This window comes from Olea europaea, chromosome 3, assembly GCF_002742605.1.
Source record: "Olea europaea var. sylvestris chromosome 3, O_europaea_v1, whole genome shotgun sequence".
In the NCBI taxonomy this organism is placed as follows: domain Eukaryota; kingdom Viridiplantae; phylum Streptophyta; class Magnoliopsida; order Lamiales; family Oleaceae; genus Olea; species Olea europaea.
The window spans coordinates 7,039,375-7,067,141 of NC_036239.1; the positions used below are offsets into that span (position 1 = coordinate 7,039,375).

A 27,767-nucleotide genomic window follows, 5' to 3' on the forward strand; every position below is an offset into this window, starting at 1 on the left:
ACACGTATTACAATTTACAAGTTGGCTGTCTATGAAATTTTGGTCGTCGTTTTGCTTAAAACGGGGGTATTGTGCATGTTTCAAGCTTTCCAGAAGCTAACATTAGAGGAATATTCCATCTGAAAAGCTAGTAAAAAGAAGAGGTGCCAAAATAGCTCCGTGGTTGTAAATATTTATTCTTTTTTAGGTTTGGTATGACACGGTTTAGTTTCCTTTTAGCTTGGGTTCTTTGTAGATGTTTACAATGGAGGCATGGAAGGGAAACTGGGGTGGGGGTTGGGGACTGATGGACTATGGTTGAAGCTCTCCTTAGAAGCTTCATATGGTTGCTAACTGGTATAGATTAAATGAATTATCTGTTATGTTCAAAAGAAAAGAATATTGCCATTTGAAAAGGCACATGACATTCATAGGTGGGGAAATATGGGATGTTTGCTAACATATTAGTTTCTGCTATTCCACTTAGGAATATAATGTCTTCCACTTGTTTTCCTTTTCAAACTGGAATACGAGGCCGTGTTAGGCGTATTTTTCAAGTTTTCATGCCACCTAAATTAGTGATAGCACCACCATCTACTCATCCTTTATGGGATGTTTGCTAACATGCTTGTTTATGCTATTCCACTCAGGAATATAATGTCTTCCACTCGTTGTCCTTTTCAAGCTGTGGTACTAGGCCATATAATGATTATTTTTCAAGTTTTCATACCTCCCAAATTATTGATAGCACTACCACCTACTCACCCTTTAAAAATTTAACGGGATTGAAAGCTAATTGAATAAATCAAACGATGGGGGTACGATGGAGAAAGCTACAAATAATATATAATTAGATTTATTGATGATGTAACAACTTTTCTCGTCTCTGCTTTTACCAGAGAGATGATATGGAAGTTCTTGATGAACTCCTTCATCCAAATTTCCTACGTGTTCCTGGAATAGAAAGGCCATACCAAGCAGAGCTCCTATCAAAGATGGTAAGTGAAATTAAATTTTACTCTCATTTAGCAAGCATTTTGTGCATTGATTAATTCAGAGCTTAATAGTTGCAATTTATCATTCCTAAAAAAACATTGTTTTGTGTCCATAACTCTTGTGTTATATATGCGAATCCAGGATAAATACTGGGCAAAATAACTCTCACCTAGTTTAATCTATTGGGATGCTTAAGCTATGTACTTTTAGCTTTTGCTAATGTTATTGATCCATGATTGAACATAGTATCATCTACAATACCAATTTTGATCAGGTGATTTATATAGAGAAATGCGTTATTGTGTACAAGTGCCCAAGTGAAACAGTACTTACTAGGAATTTTAAGTCCTTTTGCTTTGAAATAAAGATATAGCTATAAATTGGAAATGTATGTGCCGGAATTGGGCTTGGTTTTGATTCTGCACCAACTTTGAAATTACACCTACGAAGAATTTTAAATCCTTTTTTTGTGGAGACTAAGATATAGTTATATATGGAAGCGCCACAAATCATGCTGGTTTTTGTTTTAGCACCCTTGATACTTTTTGCATTTAAGCCAAAGGGAAGACAGTTCAATAAATATCTTTATGAGGATTTTAGTGTTGCTGCATTTAACTTTTATACATTTGCTCTTGAAAAACTATGTAGTTGACCCTTTTTCACTGGGGTTGAATATGTGTTCTATGAGGAATTTAAAATTAGCAAAAATAATCTATAACGAGTTACAAATTATTTAGTCTAGATACACAAGAAATAAACTTACTACCATCATAGTCATCAAAGCAAATGCACTAAAATATAAATAACACCAATAATTGTTTACCAAGGAAAAACTCTTGACCGACTCTTCAACAAAAAAAAAAAAAAAAAAAAAAAAAACCCTTCGGGTTTGCCTTGCCATCAAATGATGCATATATGGTTTAGGCACAACTAAACTTTAGTAACTTTGACTCCGAATTCATAATTACTCAAAAATTCCTCGGTTATACACTCTGGCACCTTGTCTAGGACTTCTAAAAAAAATTCTTGTTCTTCTTTAACTGGAAGTCCAATTCATTCTTGGCTTCATCGGAAATCTAAAGGTTATATGGTAGATGATTTTATGGTGTTTTTCATGTGTGAATGTGAAAGAGAATTTTGGAAGCAAGATGTACCATGACTTAATTGATCTTCTCTTAACCTTTTCTTTTCTTCAACACATAGAAAAACGTTAATTAGGTCTGTATATAAACTGATTTTTTAGTTTTTGGTGGTTTGGGGGTGTTTCAAAGTTTGACTTGAGAGAAAAGGGTTTTCTCGCCTAATTGACCGCTCACACAGAGCGAAAGGTCTACTAAATTGATTGTCCGCTCGAACAAGTTAAAGTGCATACAAGAAGATGTGAAGAACATGATTAAATGAATTCTTCAACATGATCAGTGAGTTCATTCTTTTTTACTCAAACCCTCCTAGAAGAAAAGATTGATATCATTAAGTATTTCATCATTCAATCAAAAGATTGACTTGTTTAGTTAAGATTTTAACCTGACTAGTGATATCCTCTTTGTCATTCTTAACAAAGAGTTTACGGAGCTTAGGTTTAGTATGACTTATCTCTCCATATTTGTAATAAGTGGGGATGAGCTTAGGAGCAGTGCTCGATTTAGAGGTTTGAACTTTAGACCGAATTCTTCATTGGATATCTTTATTCTTAGACTCCCTGAGTTCTACCTTCTTAGTCTTTGTAGAGGCAGGTACAAAGATGATTTTAAAAGAGGTAGTAATATGAGGGGGGAAAAAAAGTTAAGGCAAAAATGATCCATTATAAAAAGATTGAACTAGTAGATATAGTCAAACACAACTAAACTTTAGTAGACTTTGATTTTGAATCCGTAATTACTTGAATAAACATGTACTGTGCACTTCGAAATCTACTTCTGAATCTTTGAACTTTTTTGGGATCTCCAAGAAGGAACTTATTTTTAATTACCTGGACCTCCAGTCACATGAATTTAGGAAGCAAAATGGTTCAAAACTCAGTTGATCTTCTAACTTTTCCTTTTTCCTCAACACAATAGAAAAGGTCAATTAGAGCTGTTTGTAAACTGTATTTTTTACTTTTTGGTTATTTGGAGATGTTTCAAAGTTTGAATTAGGAAAAAAAAAAGGTTTTCCTGCCTAATCAACCGCTCGAGCGGCTTTTGGTGCAGAGCGGGCAGTCTACTGAATTGACCGTCCACTCGAGAACCCTCTAGGTGCCCCCTTGAGCAGTCACGCTCTGGTAATCTAGCTTGCGTGTCCTCTTACGGTCATTGAGCGATCACACTGTTAATTTAGCTTGAGCTTGATCTTGAGCGGTGAACATGTGGCTTTATTCATATCTCAGTATTTTCCACTACACTACAATTATTGACACCCTTCAATTTGAACCCGATTTCAACTCAATTTAATGATTTTGGACCTGGAACTTACCAAAATTTACTTAGACCTAGCAGTTCTCGTTCTATTCTTCTTTGGAAACGATTATTACATGTATATAACTAACTTTTTTTGCTCATATGCAAGTTACTTTTTTGGGATTGACTTTTCCGATTCTGTTGCTATCGTGGGCTTTCTTTTTTCCTGGTCAGGTTAACAAAGTCATGAAATATTTCGATATCTATTGACAGGAATTATATGAGAATAAGATCGTGTTTGGCTCTGGACAAAAGAAGTGTCAATTCTGTAAGGTAAGACCTCTAGAATTAGTAGCATAAGAGTCAACTTGGGTAATTGGCTTCTTTTTACTAATCCTTCTCTTCTACTCTGTTACTGTGAACTTTCCAACTATTTTTCTACAGTGAGATAACAGTTTTCATGTCTGTAGGGAACATGCTCTATAGGTGTGGATTGATCCTTATATTTGCACTTTCTTTTAAATGCATACTGCATAATTTTCAATGAACTTGACATGTCATAGACATACGCTTTGGTGATGTTTATATTCGTCCATAATTAGTTCAATGATGCATTTGCTTGGCACAGATGGATGTGACATAAACATATGCTACTCCATTATATCATTTTTCTTTTTATTGGGTAAAGTATGAATTGTTGGACTGCTTATTACCTACTCAATTATATAGCTCCTGTGTGGTTTAGATGAAAATAATATTTTTAGTAGATTTTTGATAAAAGTTGATGAAAATATATGGTTGAAAAATTATGGGTCCAATAAAATGTGTTATTAAAATTAATTGTTGACTTTTACTTGTATTTTAATCCAAACTTTTAGCTGAAACAAAAAGGGGCATCATTACACTTGGTAACTTTCTGTTTAAAGAATGAGTTGTACAGCGTGATTTACAAGGCAAAGCATTTCGTTCTTTTTCTTTAATCTAGTCTTTCTGGTAGACTGCTTACTAAGAAATTATTTTAAGCTTTCACGATATCTTTTCATAAGAAGTCGATATCAAAATATTGAAGAAAGCCTGACAGTCTTGATTTGTTGCTCTTCTGGTAATTAATTGATCCTGATAACAATTGTATCCATTTCTCTTAGCAATTCACTTTTTGAGTAAATGAAAAGTTAATTATTCTACACCGATTAATCCTTTAATTTTCCTATATTATGTAAAGGAAGCTCAGCTACAAGAATTTTCTCCAAATCAATTGTGTATTTAGCTCACATGCTTCAATGACAATAAATAGATAAATAAGGAAATAGATAAGTTTTTTTGTGTTAAAACGACAAATGAATGCACTATTCCTTGATGTGGTAAAAACTCTTCTGCTTCAAGTTTTATTTTGTTTTTTGCCCCAGCCATCGTTCTGTACTTTCCTATTCGTGCATCATGATAAAATGCTGCTTTATTTTCCTCTCGGCCGCAGTTATTACACTTAAACTACCAATACCCAACCTTTTTGACTTAAGCTGCTTTTAACATATTGGGCAGCAGAGCAAGTAAAGACAACAATTTATAACATTTATAACATTTTGGTAGAGAAGTAAAGACAACAATTTAGCCCCTGTTTGGTGCAAATTAAAATCTTAGAGGGTGTTTGACATTCATTCTTATGGAAAAATAAATTTTAGAATAGTAGATTGATGGAGAATGTGTGAATGAAACATAAGGAAATTTTTTTATTTATGTGTAATAATATTTTAATAAAGAATGTGTAGTTAAAAAGAAGAGAGAAAAAATATATTTTGATAAAAATGAGATCAAATAGGGCCCTGATTTTAATCGAAGTTAAAATCAACAACTAATTTTAATTACACATTTTATAGGATCCACAACTTTTCAATCACATATTTCAATGACTTTTATCAAAATCTACTAAAAATTTGATTTTAATTCCCACCAAATAAGGGCTTAATATGTGACGATGCATTCTTATGAAATGTTTGTTTATACACTTCATCACAGGCTCAAACACGACTCTAACTTTTGACCTCGTGGAACCTATTGGTAGGTAGGAGTTGCTAGTATTTATAGGCTTGATTGAAAAATATCTTCTATTTAGGTTCACCCCTGACCAAATAGTCAATTGATGATATAATTAAATATTTTTAGGTTAAGATAAATAAATTAGACTACTTTGAAGAGATGGGTCTATTTAAATGAATAATTTTGACTTAATTGAAAAGGCTAAACCTAGTTAATTACCCTAATTAAAAGTTAGTAGGTCCAAATCCACTAAGATTAATTAATTTTGGATTGTATTTTGTATACATAATAGTTTACAGAATGTTTTACATATACATAATGTTGTAAGATATGATTTGACATACTTTCTTAAATAAATAAATAAATAAATAAAACTTCACCACTTTTTTTTTACATCTTATCTGTATGTAAATTATTGTGTAACTTCATTATGTATAAGTAACATTATTCATTATTTTTAATGGTCATAATTACGGGGAGGAATGCTACCTAAATTTGTGTAACTAATCACTAATTTCTCTGTTACATTAATTAATTTTTAAAGCAGCCTTAATGTGTGTGCTCATTTATTTACATGCTATCGCACTTTCATTATCTTAATTATAACGATTTTGATATAAACAGACCACTAATGTAGGTTTATCTTGCTAGCCTTCACATTGAAGTACATAATATGAAGTGCGATATATAGATCATGCTTTATTATAGTTTCTTTTCACACCCCTTCTACACATGCACTCATTCAAATCGATATAATCTTGCTGCATTTGTTCCTTGGTGCACAAGGTTTTACAGTGTGGAGGAAGACGGAAGTGATAATAAGTGATACCGCTGATTTCTCTATTCTTTGTGCAAGACAAATCAGACCGTTGGGTGTTCAATATCAATTTTTTATTCTGACCCACCTGACTCCCTTGTCAGACAATTATAGTACCATAATACGTTGTAGATGCCAATGCCCAATTTTGCCCCTGTTGTCATTTACATATTATTCATATAAAGTATCGATGAGGGCTAAATTGACTTTTCGTAAATGCTAAAGGCATAAACAGCTTAAAAATTGGCAAACAAGCAGTTTTAAAAATATGGTGGGGCCGGTGATTTGACACAAAAATCAATTTTTTCCAGCATAATTTTTTTTCCCAGACAGGCGCTTAACCACGAATCATGGATCAACCATTGGATCTTAAGGAGGTTTGGCATTTAATCAGTTTCGACGTGTAAAATTTTTCTTACGGGTATATACTAGGTTTTCAATTCCAATGAGTTATTGATAATATGAAATTTTTTCCATCCAAGTAGTAGGCCAGAAACTTGCTTGCTTCTTATTAACATGTAGCAGCTGTTTTTTCGAAAGTGAGAGCCGTTCATATTTACCGTTCAGTTATGAATCATATGATATGATAACAGGCTTATGTTTTACTTCCCCCTATCGACAGAATGTGGCTAGCCAACATATGCCTGATCTAACCGATGAATTAATGAAGAAAGGAAAGCACTGTATATTGATAGAAAACCCCCTTGATATTTTGGTAAGTTCACATGTTTTATGCATTCAAATATGTACACATCTTATTTTAATTTTTCTCACAATCTAGTGTGATATAATGATTTTAACATTTACTGCATCGTTTAATGCCTCTTAATTCATATGGAGGCCCAGTTTTACGTTTAGGAAGTGAACAAACTTATCAAAAGAAATGGTTCATTGAGGTTGAGAAACTATACGTGGAATTGATGGAATACGTGGCTTAATTTTTCTTCAATTTTCTTGTTATCATGTTCCATCCTTCTTACTTATCATTTCAATGATCGTAAATTTGTCTGCTGTCATGTTAGCCATCCTTTGACAAGGTTTCGCCCCCATCATTCATGGAGCTGGGGTATGCTAGCTTAGTCTCCATTTACAGCGAGCTGTGTGCACAAGGAAAATCTCCTTCCATCATTGACGGAGCCCTACTTCAAAATGATCCCGAGGTTTCACACAATTCTGAAAACTGAATATTCTACTTGTAGTTCTTTCCTTTTCTTTGTTTTTTTGATATACAAAATTATACACGGTGGTGATTCTTGTCTTAGACCTGACTAGAAATTCTTGCGACGTTTAGATATTTATTTGCTTCTTTTTGAAGTGAATATCAGTCTTAAGTTGCTTTCTCCAGAATCATTTACTGTTCACTTCTTGTATGTTGATTTGTTAATTATTAGTTATCGAGATAGAAGGGTCATCAGTCATGCCAGCATGGTTTATTATGAGCATATTTTTGTAATCTTATTTTTAGAATTATTTTGTTATTTTGGCATCTCGTAGCGCCTCAAGGATTACGCCTCACCTTACTATTATATTGAATAGCCATCAATAAGATTTTTTTCATTGACAATTATGTCTAGTACTCTATTTTCCCTTTTTTGTTTCTATGTGTCCAATGTTTAAACAAGCATAATCAGGTAATAGAACAACTTACCAATTATCCTAAAAATACAATCTCTAATTAGTTACAATTTCCATTCCGGAAAACCATTCCATACAAGATTGTTTTTCTACACTCCCCCTGAAGTTAGACTGTAGATATTGACCAAGCTCAACTTGCGGTTGAAATCATCGAATATTTGTTTCGATAATCATTTAGTAAACATATTTGCTATTAGCTCTTTTGTAGGAACATGTCATATAAATAATTCCATCATCCATCTTTTCCTTTATAAAATGTCTGTCCACTTCTACATGCTTGATTTTATCATACTGTACTGGGTTGAGAGAAATGTTGATCACCACTTTATTGTCACAATAAAGTTTGATTGGAAACTCCATTTTGACTTTCAGTTCTTTATCCATAATCCTTTGCATATTCCTTGTGCAACCACTCTAAATTCAGCCTCTACACTGCTACGCGCCACTATATTCTATTTCTTGCTTTTTCAAGTTATCAAATTTTCCTATACAAAGGTATGGTAACTAGTAGTAGATCTGTCTTCTTTTAATCTAGCCCTCTTATTTTTCTCGAAGACTAATCCTTTCCTAGAGGCGCCTTTTAAATATCTGAGGATTTTATATACTGCCTCTAGGTGAGCTTCTTTGGGAAAATGCATATGCTGACTGCCAAAGTTATGTCATGTCTCGTGTGTGATAGATAGATTAACTTGCCAGCTAGTTTTTGATATATGTCTATTTCCGCTAAGTTTCTTGTGTCCTTTGATAATTTACCCACCTCAATAGGTTTGTCGCTTGGCTTGCATCCCAGCATGCCCATTTCATTTAAGAGGTTAAGAATGTATTTCCATCAAGAAACACTAACACTCTTCTTTGATCTTACAACTTCCGTCCCTAAGAAGTGCCACATTTGTCTTAGGTCTTTTACCTCAAACCCAGCGGCTAAGCATCACTTCACTATCTCCATTTCAACTATGTTTTCCCTTGTTAGGATTATATGATTCACTTATACGATTAGGATAGTTTTCACCTCATCTTTGGATTGTTGAAAGAACATGGTGTGATTTGACTGCCCTTGCTGGTATCCTCGACTTTTTAATACTTTAGCAAGTCTATTGAACCATGCTCTTGGTAATTGTTTGAGGTCATATAGAAACTTCTTGAGTTTACACACTTAATTTTTCTCATTTATGTTGTTGAAGCCCGGTGGTATTGTCATAAAGACTTCTTTTTCTAGTTCTCTATTGAAAGAGGCATTCTTAATGTCTGGCTGTTGAAGAGGTTAGTCTAGATTTAATTCTAATGTCTGGAAAACTCGAACTGTATTGAGTTTTGCCACTGGCACGAATGTCTCTATGCAGTTGATGCCATTGGTTTGAGTGTATCCTTTGGTAATTGGATGAAGTTTATGGCGTTCTATTATCCCATCCGTCTTGTACTTTACATTAAAGATCCAAGGTCTCGTATACCCTCTCATTCTCCTGCCGTTTTTTGTACGGGGGTATTATCTTGTGGGCGCTTAAATTCTTCGTCGACACTGAGGTCCAATTCCTGCTAGAGTGAGACCCTCTTCATGTAGTAGTCCGTAACATCTTGTGAGCCTTGCCTCGTTTCCCATAATTAGTTTTTAATTTCGAAGATGTGTGAAGAATCTTCTATGGGAAACACAAATTTTAACGTTTTAGTAGACAATGAACTATTCATGAAATGGTTCAATAATATTTTTTATGTTTTGTGGACTGCAAGCCTTGAGGCTGTATTGGGAGGCAACGCTGAGACATAAGTCTCCAAAAACTGCCTCACAATCAACACCTTGAGGCCTTTTTTTTGCACCCCTCACCCGGAGGCAGTGTGATGTAGGATTAGATAAACACAAACACAGAACCAGTCACATAGGAGGAGAGGGGAGAAGTAGAAACCAAAGAGGAAAGATGAAGAAGGAGAAGGAAGAAAGAAGAGGGTGGTGGAAGTCTGCAACACTCAATTTTCATTCAGCCATCAAATCTGCCCCCCCATGCATAAAAGGTTCCATACTTCTATACAATACAAAGCATAAAAGGGCTTGGGCCAGCCCAATACATGATACAAGCCCAAAAACAAAATAAAAGGTTTGGGCAAGCCCAAAACATAATACAAGCACAAATAAAATACTAACTAAATAGTCTAAGCTAGATGTCCTCATCAACTCTCCCGGGGTGGAAGAAAACTCGACTCTGTCGAGGGAATAACTCATAAAAGGCTACAGTCAGTCGCCCAACCATAAGCTGAGTGGTTGGACAAACCTCTTCCGACGTTCATATACACGTGTGATAGGTGGTCTGGGCAATAGAAAATCATGCTGACTCCTATAAAGCTCCAACAAGTCAGGATTAAGTTGTTGGAGTGTGATGTAGAATGAATAACAAAGAAAGAAGAAGGGGAAGTGAGGAGAAGAGAAGAGGGGAAGAACACAAAGAGGAGAAACGGGGTTGTAGCCAAACTTTTATTCAATCAAATTCATCATCTCAATAATAATGTAAAATAGGTTTAAATACTGAAAATACTACAAACCTAAAAGATAGGACCAAGCCCAATACACAAGTCCATAAAAATAAAATAACCCAAGTCCAACTAAGAAATAAAAGTCCAACTAAAATAATTAAAACTGGGATGTCCTCATCAATTCTCCCGGGGTGGGAGAGAAAACTCGACCCTATCGAGTGGCCATATCACCATAGGCATCCGTCAATCTCCCAACCATAGGCTGAGTGGCTGGGCAAGCTTCTTCCGGCATCTGTAGAAATGCGTCAGTGGTGGTCTGAACCTGGTGTCCTCATCAACTCCCCTCGGGTGGACGGGAGGCGATCTGGGTCAATGAAGATCCTGTTGACTCCGATAAAATTCTAATAAATCTGGATCCAATTGCTGTAGTGTCTCCCTGGAGATCCATGCACAGTCACAATCTGGTCGACCAACCCAACAAACAAGGAAGCGCTGAACCTCTCCATCATTAGTGAGCACAGTTTCTTCATCTAAAATAGCATAAATTTTTTCTTTGTGTGCTGTGAGAGATGGTAGTGGGTTAGAAGGGGCCAAAGAATCAGGATCAAGGTCCACAAAAGGAGATGACAGAGGATCATCTGAGGGAATGAAATGGCCTTTATAAGTTACAAGGTCCTCAACATTGAAAGTAGAGTGGTAACCAAGGTGTGGTGGAATGTCAACAATATATGCATTTGGGCCAACCTGCTTTAAAATTTTAAAAGGACCAGCACTACGAGCTTGCAATTTAGAGGCGGGTCTATGTAGACGCCGCTCTGGCCTAATGCGAACCATAACGTAATCCCCAATGTTAAACTCAATATGTCATTTGTGTAAATCAGCTTGGAGTTTATATTTTGCATTACTAGCTTCAAGTTGTTTATTGATCTCAATATGCAAGTCACGAAGATGTTGTGCAAATGTTTCGGCTGATACTGACACTCTAGCCTGTGGGGACATAGGGGTGAGATCTAACGGTTTCCTAGGCTTGTACCCATGAACAGCTTCAAATGGACTCATGCCTAATGAACGATTTATGGAGCTATTATATGCAATTTGAGCTACAGGAAGGATCAAATCCCAATTCCGAAGGTTTTCCCGGTTCAGACAACGTAATAGGGTACCAAGACTTCGATTAACTACTTCAATTTGACCGTCAGTCTGAGGGTGGTAGGCCATAGAAAATTTCAATTTGGTACCCATCTTATGCCACAAAGTTCTCCAAAAATGGCTAGTGAAACGAACGTCCCTATCAGACACGATGGTCTTGGAAAGCCAATACAATTTGACAATTTCATTAAAGAATAACAGGGCAACCTTGGACGCATCCGACGTCTTGCTACAGGGGATGAAATGAGCCATCTTTGAGAAGCGATCGACAACCACAAAAATAGAATCATGCTTCTTTGGGGTGCGTGGAAGTCCTAACACAAAATCCATACTAACATCTTACCAAGGACAATTAGGGACAGGGAGAGGGGTGTATAGACCCGTGTTCTACTTCTTCTGCTTACTCAATTGACAAGTGTTACAAGTGCTAACAATCTTAGCCACGTCTTTCTTTAAGCTAGGCCAATAGAATTGACGTTCAACTTCCTCTATGGTCTTATCACGTCCAAAATGACCGGCTAACCCTCCCGCATGAATTTCTCACACGATGAAATCTCGCACTGAAGTTCAAGGGATGTACAATTTATTGGCTCTAAAGAGATAACCTTCCTCAAGTCGGAAGCTATCTGTGGCGCCTGATTGTCCCCTTTGTAAATCAAGAAAGATATCTTTAAAATCGGGACACGCCTCGTAATCCTCCTTAAGTCTTTCAAAATCGATGACCTGGATACTCATGATCGACAAAAGGGAGACACGGTGACTTAATGCATCAGCTGCTTGGTTCTCTACGCCCTTCTTGTGTTTTAAGACAAATGAACGCAAATATTCGACCCAACGACCATGCCTAGAACTTAATCTTTTCTGGGAGTTGAGGTAACGGAGGGCCTCGTGATCCGAATAAAGGACAAATTCCTGGAGTAACAAATAGTGGCGCCAATAGTGCAAAGCCTGGACCACTGCATACAATTCCTTATCATAAGTTGAGTACCGCTGTTTGGCTTCATTTAACTTCTCACTGAAGTAGGCAACATGGTTACGATCCTGACTTAAGACTCTGCCTATACCTACCCCGGAGGCATCACATTCAACTTCAAAGACTTTGGAAAAGTCGGGAAGGCGCATAACAGGAGCCTCCGTCATTCACTTCTTGACTAACTTAAAGGCCTTAGCCACCTCTTGTGTCCAATGAAACTCTCCTTTCTTCATGCATTCCGTGATAGGCGCCATAATAGTGCTAAACCCCTTAATAAAGCGATGGTAAAATGTAGCTAAGCCGTGAAAGCTTCTGACGTCATGAATAGCATTAGGCTCAGGCCAGTCAATAATCGCCTGAACCTTAGCAGGATCAGCAGATACTCCTGTCGAAGAGACAATGAAATCCAAAAAACGACTGTATTGGTGAAGAAAGAGCACTTCTTGACGTTAGCACATAGATTAGTTGCGTGAAGGGTAGAGCAGACTTGTGTGAGGTGGTCAAGGTGTCGCTCCTTAGACTCACTATAGATGAGGATATCATCAAAGTAGACAACAAGAAACTTTCCCATGAAAGGTCGGAGAGTTTGTGTCATTACCCGTATAAAGGTACTTGGTGCATTACTTAGCCCAAAAGGCATGACCAGCCATTCATAAAGGCCATTTTTCGTTTTAAACGCGGTCTTCCACTCATCACCTGGGCGAATTCGAATATGATGGTATCCACTCTTCAGATCGATCTTCGAAAAGATTGTGGCACCAACCATCATGTCTAATATATCGTCAAGTCTAGGAATGGGAAAAAGATACTTCACCGTAATCCTATTGATCGCGCAACTATCCACACACATCCTCCAAGAACTATCCTTCTTGGGCGTCAACAGGGTGGGGACAGCACACGGGCTTAAACTCTCACGAATGAATCTTTTGTGAAGGAGATCATCCACTTGCCTTTGAAGTTCAGCGTGCTCGGTAGGGTTCATCTTATAATGAGGTAAATTTGGGAAGGATGCCCCTGGAACGAAGTTTATGGCATGTTGAATATCCTTAGTGGAGGTAAATGATCAGGTAGGTCCTCCGGAAAGACGTCTCGAAACTCTTGGAGGACCGATAGGACTTCAACAGGGCTCTCGATTGTGGAGTGTGATGGGACCTCCATGACCACCAAAGCGAACACAACTGAGTCACCAACAAGTGTACGCTCAAACTCCGTAGGACTAATGATGTGCGATCCCTTTCGTTCCACACTTTTCTTCGTTTCCAGTGGGCCAACAGGCTTCGGAGGCAGTGGGTTAAGGTGAATCTTCTTTCCATTAAACACGAAGGAGCAGGAATTGGATCGACCATAGATGGTTATGTCTAGGTCAAATAACCAAGGTCGTCCCAATATGATGTGCCCGACGTCCATTGAAATGACGTCACACCATATATGGTCCTTATACTCGAGAAATTGGATAGGGACTAAACAATGCTCCTTGACAGATATGGAGGAGGTATCAACCCAAGAGACGATGTATGGCTGAGAGTGAGGAACAGACTTCAACCCTAGATGGGATACAGTAGCCATCGAAACCGCATTAATGCAGCTGCCACTATCCACGATAACTTTACAGCCCTTATTATTAATCTTGATGTAAGTGTGGAAGATGGCATGACGGCGCCAATCATCGGCATTCCTAGACTGGGTAAGAGTACAACGGACGACACCGACTCTAGGTGTATGTGGGATAAGGGGACAAGCCTGGATACAACCCAAGAAGGTATCTTCACTATCCTCCAAGTCATCAAACTCTTCTAACTTAGGCTCATAAACCTGATCTTCTAGTGGCTCGTCAACTATACCTTCACGCTCTTCCAAAACTAGGGCTCGACTAGGACACTTAGAAGCAATGTGACCAAAACCCTTACAGTTGAAGCATTGCAAACGAGAGGATGTTCTTGAAACCTCAGAACTTCTACCTTTACTATCCGATGTAGGGATAGTATTAGAAGGAGGTCCTAAAATAGACATAGGGGATGGAGTAGATGCAGAAGAGGTTGTAGTGCGTGAGTCACTACGACTTTTGTACGGTGTCCTAGTCACTAACTCGTAATCCCGAACGAAAGAGTAGGCGTGGTCAAGAGTGGTGACACCTCTAAGAACAAGCTCACGTCTAAGATCATCCCGTAGGCCTTGACCTAAACCTACTCAAAGTCATGATTTCATCCTCAACGACCTGACATCTCATTCAAAACTCGTCAAACTGAGCAACATATTTGGTCACAGGTCGACTGCCTTGCGTAAGTGCGTTCCATTGATCCAGCAAGTTGCCCCTGTAAGATTGAGGTAAATATTTTTCTTCAAGACGACGCTTCATTTCATTCCAGTTCCCAACAGGGGGAGCATGACGCCTCTTTAGGAGGTCCTCAACACTTTCCCAAAACAGTTGAGCTGTGCCAGTTAATTTCAAACTGACAAATTGTACCCTCCGATCTTCAGGGAACCTATACCAGGCAAAAAAGCGATCAATATCTCTAACCCATTGATTGAATACACTAGGATCTAGACAACCATCAAATGTAGGGGCATCTAACTTAATATTTCGAAAGAGGCGCTCCTCGTGACGAGGGGGAGATAGTGTACCATGACGGTGATATTCCCGCTCACGTCCACGAGCTTGATTTCCTTCCCTACGATCATGTCTAGCATGGTGTCGACCACCTTGTGGACGACGATGTGGTCTATTAATGGAAGCGACAGAATTTTCAGCCTCAGTTGAGGATTGGGTTAGGTCAAGAGTGTTTACCCTAGCGGTTAGGGCTCTATTCTCCTCACGAGTAGCGGCTAACTCAGTTTGGACAGCCGTTAATTATTTTTTAATTGTGCTAATTGTCGGGTGATAGCTTCAATGTGGGAAGGGTCCATGGCAAGGGTACTAGAGCTAGAGGCAGTAACGCGACCACTGCGCAATTGCATACACGGTAACACAAACTAGGTGAAGTGCCTACTGAGATCAACAACCAACAAGTGCCAGCCGGGAAAATAGTGACTGAAATTTATCTATTGTTATTATTATTATTTTATTTTATTGTAGGGATTACGTATGGTCCGATCGCAAGCTAATACTACTAATGCCAATTAAATAAAAAGGCAAAGGTACAAATGTTAGGTCTAGTCACGTGGGGTAAACGAGTGAACAATGGGGTCGGCTCGTGAATTTCAATCGAATAGATTTAAGGCTAAATTATCAAAATATTAGCAACACAAAGAATTAAATGATGCAATTCTAAAATACAGTAACAGTGTCGCTAAAAAAATAGATAGGAGCAGAGGCTCCCTGAGTTCAGTTGGCCTGAGTCGTCCTAGCGTCGAATGCCTCCACTTTCTGAACTGTTAAGCTCTGAGATGCCAAGATAGAAAATTCCGTATTCGTCGAGGAAATAATGTACCTATAAAAGAATGTCAGGAAATTCTCAAAATTATTATTATGATTATTATTTTTTTAGCTCTTTTTTTTTTGCTCCTTTCTTTTTTTTTTTTAATAATACAAAATCAGAACAACAAAATAATAAATGAGCCAACTTCACAAATTTTGGGCCTAAATCACACTCAAAATCTCAATCGAGCCCAAGCCCAAGCAATAACTAATAAATCCAACCCGACTGAAATCAAACCCAAATCCAAGTGATACAAATAAACGAGCCCGATTGAAATTAAGCCCAAAACCAATTGATAACTAATAAACCAATCCGATTAACTAATAAACCAATCAAGCCCAAACCATAACTCATAAACCAACCCGATTGAAAGCCGTGAGAAAGAAAACTCTCGCCGATATTCTTCTTTCTGCTGAAGAAATCATCGCCGATTGAGCATTAAATCGCTCGCAGACAAAATTTTCGGCAAAGTCAAAGAAATGGATGTTATAAAATCGCAGCAAATATCGGCATGGCCAATCGACAAGGTGGTAGTGCATCCGCTAGTGCTGCTGAGCATCGTCGACCACTACAACCGTGTTGCACGCGACAGCAAGAAGCGCGTTGTTGGTGTTCTTCTTGTAACTTCCTTCAAAGGCACCTTGACGTCACTAACAGCTCTGCAAACTGTAGATGGGTGACTGGAAGTTTGGCTACTGGAGGTATTTAGTGGCGGTAATGGATTTATATTGGTTGCTGAATATGGAGGTGGTCGCAGTGGTGGTCGTCACTTTGGAGGTGGCGGCCGATGATTTTTTAGGGTTGCGATTTGGGGAGAATTGTAGCAGCAGTTTTTGGTGATGACGGTTTTGGATTTTGTAGTAGGGCAACTGGAATTTTTTTTTTTATTGCAGTGAAAATTCCCAAGTTTCGCTCTGATACCAATTTGATGTAGAATGAATAACAAAGAAAAAAGAAGGGGAAGTGAGGAGAAGAGAAGAGAGGAACCAGGGAAGAACACAGAGAGGAGAAACGGGGCTGTAGCCAAACTTTTATTCAATCAAATTCATCATCTCAATAACAATGTAAAATAGGTTTAAATACTGCAAACCTAAAAGATAGGGCCAAGCCGAATACACAAGTCCATAAAAATAAAATAACCCAAGTCCAACTAAAATAATTAAAACTGGGATGTCCTCATCAGAGTGTCTCTCTAGGGATCCATGTGCAATCAGAGTCAAGTCGTCCCACCCAACGAACAAGAAAGCGGTGAATTTTTCCATCATTGGTCAACATAATCTGTTCATCTAAAATAACATCAATCTTATCTTTGGGTATTGTGATAGGGGCGTTGAAGTAGGGGTAGCAATAGGTTCAGGTTGAAAGTTAACAGCTGGGGATAGAAAAGGGTCATCAGAGGGCTTAAAATGGCTTTTATAAGCAACTAAATCCTCAACATTGAAAGTAGAGTGGTAGCCAAAATGTGATGGAATATCAATGACATACGCATTTGGACCAACATGCTTTAAGATTTTAAAAGGACCAACGCTACGAGCTTGCAATTCGAAAGCGGATCCACATGGACGTCGTTCCGGTCTAATTCGGATCATCGCATAATCCCCAATTTTAAACTCAACATGTCGTTTATGCAAATCAGCTTGAAGTTTATATGATGCATTACTTGCCTCTAATTGTTTATTGATCTCAATATGCAAGTCATGAAGATGTTGTACAAATGTCTCAGCTGACACAGACACATTAGCATGTGGAGACATAGGGATAAGGTTTAAAGGCTTACTAGGTTTATAACCATGAATAACTTCAAAAGGACTCGTGCTAAAGACTGATTCACAGAACTGTTATATGCAATTTGGGTTATCGAGAGGATTAAATCCCAGTTCCTCAGATTTTCCTAAACTAGATATCTTAATAGGTTAACAAGACTGCGATTAACAACTTCAATTTGACCATCGGTCTAAGGATGATACGCAATGGAAAATTTCAACTTAGTGCCAACCATGTGCCATAAGGTTCTCCAAAAATGGCTAGTGAACCGATCATCCCTATCCGACACAATGGTCTTAGGAAGACCATACAATTTAACAATCTCATTAAAGTACAACCTAGCAACCTTAGACGCATTTGAAGTCTTGCTACAAAGGATGAAGTGGGTCATTTTCGAGAAACGATCCACTATAACAAAAATAGAATCATGTTTCTTTGGAGTAAGTGGGAGTCCTAGTACAAAATCCATACTGACGTCTTGTCAAGGACAACTAGGGACGGGAAGAGGTATGTAAAGACCAGTGTTTTGTCTCTTTAGTTTAGCCAACTGACAGGTGTTACAAGCACTAACAATCTTGGCTAAATCTATCTTCAAACGAGGCCAATAAAATTGACGTTCAACCTCTTCGATTGTCTTATTAAGTCCAAAATGCCCAACCAGGCCTCCCACATGACTTTCCCAAACTATAAAGTCTCGTACTAAAGTCCGAGGGATGCACAATTTATTGGACCAAAAAAGATAAGTCTAGACGAAAACCATCAGTAGCATTCAATTGTCCACTTTGCAACGCAAGGAAAATGTCCTTGAAATCGGGATATGACTCACAATCTTCTTTGAGTCGTTCAAAACCTATGACCTTGACACGCATATTGGTTAAAAGTGAAATGCGGCGGCTTAAAGCATCTGTCGCTTGATTTTCGCCCTTTTTATTCTTCAAAACAAAAGAATAGGCTTGCAAACACTCGATCCAACGACCATGCCTAGCATTCAACCTCTTTTGGGAATTAAGGTAGCGAAGTACCTCATGATCTGAATAAAGAACAAATTCCTAGGGTAACAAGTAATGACGCCAATAGCGTAAAGTTTGTACGACTGCATACAACTTCTTGTCATAAATCGAGTACCGTCGTTTGGCATCATTTAATTTCTCACTGAAATAAGCAATAGGGTGGCGTTCATGGCTCAAAACTCCATCTATCCCTACCCTAGAGGCATCACATTCAACCTCAAAAACTTCAGAAAAATCAGGAATTAGCGTGACTGGAGCTTCTGTCATTCACCTCTTAACCAACTTAAATGTTTTGGTCGCTTCGTGCGACCAATGAAATTCCTCTCTTTTCATGCATTCCGTAATAGGAGCCATAATCGTGCGAAACCCTTTAATGAAACGACGATAAAAGGTAGCTAAACCATGAAAACTCCGAACGTCATGTATAGTCTTGGGCTCAGGCCAACCAACAATGGCCTGAATCTTTGCAGGGTCAGCAGACACTCCTATCGCGGAGACAATAAAACCTAGAAATACAACAACTTTATCTGTGAAGAAAGAACATTTCTTCACATTAGCATACAGGCTTGTAGCACGAAGGGTAGAACAAACCTGCATGAGACGATCTCTATGTTGTTCCCTAGTTTTACTGTACACGAGAATGTCATCAAAGTAGACAATGAGGAATTTACCCATGAATGGTTGCAAAGCTTGTGTCATTACTCTCATAAAAGTACTCGGGGCATTGGTTTGCCCAAAAGGAATGACCAACCACTCATAAAGACCATCCTTCGTTTTAAAGGCAGTAATACAAGTGGAGGTTTGACAAGGGTTCAATCATGTAATTTCAGGCAAAGTAATATAATAGCAGAATATAAAATTAATTGATGCGATTTAAATTAACAGTAATATAGACCAAATATAGATAAAAATAGTAACTCCCCCTTTTTTTGTTCGCTGAAGCAACTGACCGATCAACAAGACAATAAGAGGTACCTGCAAAATAATGTTAAAAAATAATTTTTTCATTTTTTTGGCTTTTTCTTTTCTTTTCTTTTTCTTTTTTTTTTAAACTTACAAAATCAAATAAATAAATCTATTACAAATCAAGGCCCAAACACTAATAGAGGCCTAAACTACCAATCATTCCATTGTATACATGCCCACTCACCAAAACACACAAACAGACAGAGGCCCAATCCATTATGTTTAGGAGAGAGAGAGAGATCGAGCAAAACTTTTAGGGCTGCTGGCGAAAGAGATATCAGCCATTGGTTGTTGAATAGCGACGGCGATGTAGATCCTCGACGGCAGTTTGGATTTGCAGCGACGGTCGTGGTGGTGTATTTTGAATTGCTGATACGGAATATGGGTGACTGATTGTGAATAATTACTGGTGGCGATTGGGGACGGGATTTCATGATTGTGGTGGTGGTCGGCAAAGGAAGGAGTTAACTATTTGGTTCGTCAGTTTAACAGTAGTCGGCAGGTAGTGAAATTTCTTCGTTACTGTATTGCCGGCGGTTACTGTTCATTGCGTAGAATTAGGAGTTTCGTTGGATGTAGTGTGCTATTAACGAAGGAGGCAGAGTTGTTGACTGGATTTTGTAGCAACAGGGTTGGAAATTGCTTTGGCATATATATGTAATGGATGAAAATGCTGGAAGTTGTAGGGGACTGTGTTTATATGCGCGTATGATTACTGGGTTTTGTAGCAAGGGATGAAGTTTGAAGATGGTGATACTAGGATATGCTGGATATGGGATGTAGAAAAACGACCGAATCTAGGTTGGGCTCTTATACCACTTTGATGTAGGATTAGATAAACACAAACACAAAACCAGTTACATAGGAGGAGAGGAGAGAAGTAGAAACCAGAGAGGAAAGATGAAGAAGTAGGAGGAGAAGGAGAAAAGAAGAGGGCGGTGGAAGTCTGCAACACTCAATTTTCATTCAGCATCAAATTTGCCCCCCCCCCCCATGCATTGAAAGCTGCATACTTTTATACAATACAAAGCATAAAAGGGCTTAGGCCAACCCAATACATGATACAAGCCCAAAAACAAAATAAAAGGCTTGGGTAAGCCCAAAACATAATACAAGCCCAAATAAAATACTAACTAAATAGTCCAAACTAGATGTCCTCATCACAGGCTTGAGTTTAACCGTGTATGGCTCCTACATTTGGATTATTTATCTCACAATACTTAAAAACTTCTGGAATTTGTACAAGTTCTGATCGTTTTCTTTATAATTGTTTCTGATGAATCTGGTGGTTCATTTGCTGTACATGGAGCTTGGGTTTCTGGTACCCACTTGGCTTCTGCAGTCACCCACCAATTCCTTTCTACCTCATCAACATGCAACTTAAATTGAATGATTGAAAGAGAACTGGGGGGCTTGACTATATTACTCAGATAGCCTTTCATCTTTAGACATTCTACTAACTTTAGTTTGTTATATCATGTATTATGTGAAGCACTAGGTTTCTTGGTAGTTCTATTTTTGCCAAAGACCTTAGATCATAATCCTTTTAATCTTAAATTGACTAATTATGATACATCTTCTCCACACGCAGGGTACTTTACGCGGTCTATGTGAAGATCTTGGTATTCCATTTCAAGCTGCGATGCTCAAGTAAGGCAAATATATCTGAATGTGTTCTATTTATTCAGCCAACAATACTACTTCCTTTCTGAGCTGTGCAAGAGAAGTAATAAATTTTGCATATTTCTGCCTTTTGTCTATTTAAAGAAGATTATGGTTGTGAAGAGTCCAAAGGTCTTCTTTTTTTTTTTTGAAGTGAATAAAGTGTAGAATAGGGAAGAGAATCAGGTAAATGTAATTGTACTAAAAAAAGGGAAGCAAATATGTTGAAACAAGGAAAGTGAGTTAAACAGACCCCCCAAATAGTCGTGGAAAAAGAGACAGAGAGAAATGGGATTCTGCAAAGTTCATAAATAAGGAGATCATTGCCTCCATTTCTGGCATCCCTCTTCAATATTTATTTTTGTTTTCTTTCAAGACTAGAAGCACATGTAAGAATAATTTTTGCACTAATAACAATAGATCCTATTTATGTTGACTACGTATCTAATAATAACGTTGGAAATAATACATATAAACTATGATTCTGCTATTAAGATAGAAAAACTAGGCAAGGCAATGTAAAGAAAGGAAAGAATTCATTGAAATTCTATCTACAATTATCCAATGGCTACAACACATATGAGCTGGAAAAACTGATCATTCAGAAATCTGCTATACGAGCTTGCAGATATTCCAACTCTCTCTCTCTCCCCCTCTCTTTCAAGCTGATGATAGATAGTTATCATTCTCCTTAGGGTCTGCTTGGGAGTTTTGGGGTACCTTTATAGAAACGTGGAATTTTGAATCAAATATTGTATTCCTTTTTTCAACGAATAATTTTACATCAATAAGGGCCTTAATATATAGTACAAACAGAGAATAAAAAAAGGTAAACTTATAACTAGGGTAATGTAGAAATTTACCTAATCCAACTAAGGTAAAAAACTAACTATACAATATTACAAAATATTTCAATAATCGGGATTTCTACATTGCCCCTCAAATTGGATCGTAAATGTTGACCATATCGAATTTGTAGATAAAATCCTCGAAGTTTTGTTGAGATAGTTCTTTGGCGAAAATTTCTACGATCTATTCTTTGGTAGGTACATAGGTCATACGTATAATCCCTTTTTCAACTTTTTCTTTGATGAAGTGTGTGTCCACTTCAACGTGTTTGGTTCGACGTGTTGGACTGGATTGACGGAGATGTTGATAGCTGCTCTATTAACGCAATACAATTTGATTGGAAAATTCACCATAACCCGTAATTCTTCCAATAATTTCTTTATCCATGGTTCTTTGCATATTCCTTGTGCAACTGCTCTAAACCCAGCTTCAGCAATACTTTTTGCTACCACATTCTGCTTCTTACTTCTCCAAGTTACCCTATACAAAGGTACAATAGCCATTAGTCGATTTTCTGTCTTCTATTGATCCATTCCATTTGCATCGGTAAAGACTTCTAGTTCTTTTCTTTTGTTTTTCTCAAAGAAGTGTTCTTTTCCAGGGGTACCTTTGAGATATTTAAGGATTCTGTAAACTGCTTCTAGGTGAGTTTCTCTTGGAGAATACATGTGTTGACTTACCACACTAATAGCAAATGCAATGTCAGGTCTTGTGTGTGAGAGATAGATTAGCTTGCTAACTAACCGTTGATATCTATCCTTTTCGACTGGTTTTCCCATGTCTACTCATTTTCTTCTTGCGTCCATAGGTGTGTCACTTGGTTTGTATCCAAACATGCCCGTTTCGATCAAGAGATCAAGAGTGTATTTACGTTGTGAAACATTGATATCGATGTGGCTACTTCCATCCCTAAGAAGTATCAATTCCATCTCGGATCCTTAACTTCAAATTCTGCTACCAACTTTTTCTTCAATCTCTCTAGGTCCACCATGTTATCTCCCGTTAGTATTATGTCATCAACATATACAATTAGGATTGTTTTTGTCCCATCTTTAGATAATTGGTAGAACACAGAACGATCTGATTTTTCTTGCTGATATCCTTGCCTTCTCAGTACTCTTACAAATCTGTCAAACCATACTTTTGATGACTGTTTGAGACCATACAAAGAATCCTCTGTATTGGAGTACATATCACGACGACATCCCACACCTTTTGCCGTTAGTAGAAAGAGATGTTTTTCCAATTGCCGGTTTCATGGAGTTAACTACTCACACAGTTATTAGTGAATTCTTTGACCTCTATTTTTGTAGAAGGGCGGCATCAGTTGAGGTAGGTTGCTTCGTTTCTCTTGTAAGATACCTTAGTTTTCCTTTTCCATCGACAATGAGCTTGATTGACTGAGCCTATTCCCGATAATTCTTTCCATTCAATCTTTTCACGACGAGCTGGAAAGACAATTATCCAGTTTGCTGGAGCCCATGGTAGAGAGAGATTCTACTTCACCGCTTTGGGGCTCAAATGTTGTCAACCGGTTGCTATTTTTTGTGTTTCGCCATTGACGGTTGATGGCTAGGTCAAGAATGACCGAGCGCTCATATCATGTAGAAACATGAAGTGTGGAATCAAATATTGTATTCTTTTTTTCAATGAATAATTTTACATCACTAAGGGCCTTAATATATATTACAAACATAGAATAAGAAAGGTAAACATATAACTACGGAAATATTGAAATTGACCTAATCTAACTAAGGTAAAAAATCAACTATACAATAATACAAAATATTTCAATAATCGGGATTTTTATATGTGGATTTTTTAAAGTACCAATTTTGGACATTTATGAAAGGTCCGATTTTGGGTATTTTTATTAGCTATTTTTAAAACAGTCAAAGTCATGCTTGAGAGTTTATTATCCCGTTGTTTTGAAATTTTTTAAGATAATAAAATTACACGTGCCCATATATAAAAGAGTTATAAATGTGTTTGAATAATTGTTTTAGATGATAAAATTGGAAGAAATATTGAAAATAATTGTTTTAGGGAGGATATAATTGAAAATAATTGTCTAAATTTCATTCCTTTTTAGCGTAGATTTTGAAATAATTATTTTAGAGGTGAAAATTGAAGAAAAATTGAAAAATGGTCAAAAACCACCATTTAGTAGATTGAGAAATACAATCCAAATTACAAAGGTGGTTTTTTAATGAATGTCTCGCTTTACAATGAATTTAGTTGTTCAAGTTATGGAATGATTGAGAAAAATATGTATTCTATATTTTTCAATGATATTACACGTCTCATGTTGCTCAATATATAGTACAATAGAAGATGACGAGAAGGAATGTAATCTTATTTAAAAAATAATTTAAGGAAAAAATAAAATTATTCCTTACTAAACATAATATTCAAAATATTCTAGTATCCCATAATTTTGGGATTTCTTCACTCCCCCTTAAATTGGATCATAGATATTGATCACTTCTGACTTGCAAATTCACTTATCAAAAGTTTGTCGATGTAGCATTTGCTGAAGATGTCTACAGTCCGATCTTTGGTTGGAACTTATATCATACAAATAGTTCCATTTTCAACATTCTCCTTGATGAAGAGCATGTCCCCTTTTACATATTTAGTTCTGTCATGTTGAACTTAGTTGAGAGAGATGTTGATAGTTGCTTTATTGTCGCAGTATAGTTTGACTGGGACTCTCATCGTGATTTGTAATTCTTCTAATGGTTTCTTAATCTACAATTCTTCACTTATTCCTTGGGCAGCTACTCTGAATTCTGCTTCAGCACTGCTACTGGCTACTACATTCTATTTCTTACCACGTTACGAGATTTTCCTATACGAAATTACAATAGCCAGTAGTTGATCTTGTAACGCCCCGACCCCTAGTGGATCGGAACGCTACTTACTTTACTTAGCTTAACCGGTGGTTTAGTAACAAGTGTATACGTTTTAGCTGAAGCTTATATCTTCGAATAATAATTTAAATAATAATAATACTTCAAATACTTTAAACAAAAACACTGAATCATTTTTCAAACAACAAAATGTAATTTATTTGAAGGAAACATAACTTGTTCTTGCATTCTGCGTTATTCAAAACTTTAAAGAAATAACATTGGAAAACATTTCATAAAAATAAATCCAAATCACTTATTCACCGGATTTCCATGGGCCCGTTGCATCACTCTCCATCTTCTCCTCCATCCATGCCCGAGGTAGAATTCCTTCAATCTGTAGAGATGGGATTAAACCCATGAGTTGAAAAACTCAATAGGTGTCATAGGTGCATTCGTGATCAAGCTATACATTTCAAAACATTAACTTTATAACTTTTCATACATGTCGTACCCGGAGGCACCATTTGACATGAAGGGGTATGCCGTACCCGAGGGCACCATTTGACATACAAACATTTCTTCAATATAGAGGGGTATGCCGTACCGGAGTACCATTTGACATACAACCATTAACATAGAGGGATATGCCGTACGGAAGTACCATTTGACATACAAATATTAACAAGAATCGAAACTTATAACTTAACACGATTAAACACATTGCACCTCTACCTACCTTGATTGATGCTTTTGAAACTTTGAAAACTTGGATTGAAAACTTCGATAAAATTTGGACGTTGAAAGAAATGCACTCCTTGGATGCTTGAAAACCGTTGAGAATTGATGCTTGAAAACACTTCTTAAACTTTTAGGAAAAATAGTTTTCCTCTCTCTCTTCTTCTCTCTTGGAAACTTTCTTTAGTATGTAAAAGCTCTTACTTTTGGTGTGAGAAAAAATGAGTGAAATGAGGTCTCTATTATAGATAAATATCTCATAACTTAAAGCAAATGAAGGATCAAATTTCATTTAAGAGAGAAAATAGGGGTGCCATTTAAGTTTGAGGTTAAATGCTTCAATTTAGTGGGGTTTTTATTGCCAAAAACGTGGGTGGCCCTTTGAGAAAATAATTGATGAAAATAAATATTTAAATTTTAGAGAAAAACGAGAATTTTTCATTTTAGGCAGTTTCGGTCGACCGGTTGTAGTCCAGTTGACACTGCACAATTTTCAGTGTTTCTATCATAACTTCTTCTCCTGATATTCGATTGAGGTAATTCAAAGTGTGATGGAAAGCTAACTCAAAGAGCTACAATTTTTATTTAGATATCATTTTCGAAATCGAATTTTTCCTATGTCAAAAATGGGTCTCAAATGAGACTAAAAATCTGGAGTATACTTTAGTCATCCAATATTCATGTCTTAGTGCCACTAAGGTGTCTAGAATTATTTGTGGTTCTACATCCCCCACACCTTAATTAAAATTTCGTCCTCGAAATTTACCTTCTGATTAGGCGAATAGTGTTGGATACTTGTCTTTGGCTTCTTCTTCTTCCCAAGTGGCTTCTTCTACGCCGTGATGATTCCACTGTATCTTAACCAGCTGAATCTCTTTATTCCTTAGTTTATGCACTTTTCGATCCAATATGTTGATCAGTAGTTCCTTGTACAATAAATCTTTCTGTACCTCCAAGTTTTGATAACTCACTACATGATTAGGATCATGTACATACTTCTTTATCATCGATATATGAAATACATTGTCCACTGTCGATAATTCAGGTGGCAAAGCTAGTCGGTAAGCCAATTTTCGACTCTATCAAGTATCTCGAAAGGTTCGATATACCGAGGTCGTAGCTTGCCTTTCTTTCCAAATCTAAGTACACCTTTCATCGGTGCTACTTTCAGAAACACTTTATCCCCAACTTGGAATTCTAAATCCTTCCTCCTTGTATCTGCATAGCTCTTTTGTCGATCCTGTGCTGCCTTTATTCTTGCACGGATCTTATCGATTACCTCGACCGTCCTTTCAACTATTTCTGGTCCTAAAAATCTCTTCTCTCCTACTTCATCCCAATGAACAGGTGATCTACATCTTCTACCATAGAGAGCTTTGTATGGTGTCATTCCAATAGTTGCATGGAAACTGTTATTATAAGTGAACTCTACTAGAGGTAAGTATGACTCCCAATTACCTCCTAGAACCAAAACACATGTTCTCAGCATGTCTTCCAAAGTTTGGATGGTCCTTTCAGACTGACCATCGGACTGAGAGTGATATGTTGTACTAAAGTTCAGCTTCGTTCCCATAGCTCCTTGTAGACTTTTTCAAAATTTGGACGTGAACCTTGAGTCTCTGTTAGACACAATAGATATAGGTACACCTTGTAATCTCACAACCTCTTTAATGTACAACTGTGCCAATTGGTTTAAACTGAATGTCATTTTCACTGGAAGAAAATGAGTTGACTTCGTTAGTCGATCCACTACTACCCATATAGCATTATTTCCTCTTGCTGCCTTCGGGAATCCAACCACAAAGTCCATCGTGATATTTTCCCATTTTCATTCTGGTATATCTAGTGAATTTAACAATCCAGCTGGTTTTTGGTGTTCTGCCTTAACTTGTTGACATACCATGCACTTCTACACGTAAAACCCTATACTTCTTTTCATATTTCTCCATCAAAATGTATCTCGAAGATCTCGATACATTTTCGTACCACTGGGATGTGCGGTGTATGGGGTGGAATGAGTTTCTTTCAATATCTCGTTTCTCAAGGCTTCATCCTTAGGCACGCAAATTCTTCCTCTAAATATCAGTATCTG

General features: G+C 37.3%; 1 protein-coding gene across 4 annotated transcripts in view; it reads left to right on the plus strand.

The window, feature by feature from the left end:
• Nucleotides 1-27,767, plus strand: part of LOC111384322 (branched-chain-amino-acid aminotransferase-like protein 1) — a 47,168-nt gene that overhangs the window by 852 nt on the left and 18,549 nt on the right. Inside the window, exons 2-6 of one of the 4 annotated variants that reach the window (XM_023008588.1) lie at nt 879-977; nt 3,624-3,683; nt 6,824-6,916; nt 7,224-7,361; nt 21,166-21,224. In XM_023008588.1, coding sequence (XP_022864356.1) covers nt 879-977; nt 3,624-3,683; nt 6,824-6,916; nt 7,224-7,361; nt 21,166-21,224 — 449 coding nt within the window. Of the gene's footprint in view, nt 1-878; nt 978-3,623; nt 3,684-5,955; nt 6,207-6,520; nt 6,579-6,629; nt 6,686-6,823; nt 6,917-7,223; nt 7,362-21,165; nt 21,225-27,767 lie in introns of those variants that run through there. The other 3 variants (XM_023008610.1, XM_023008595.1, XM_023008602.1) reach the window with 3 other exon arrangements.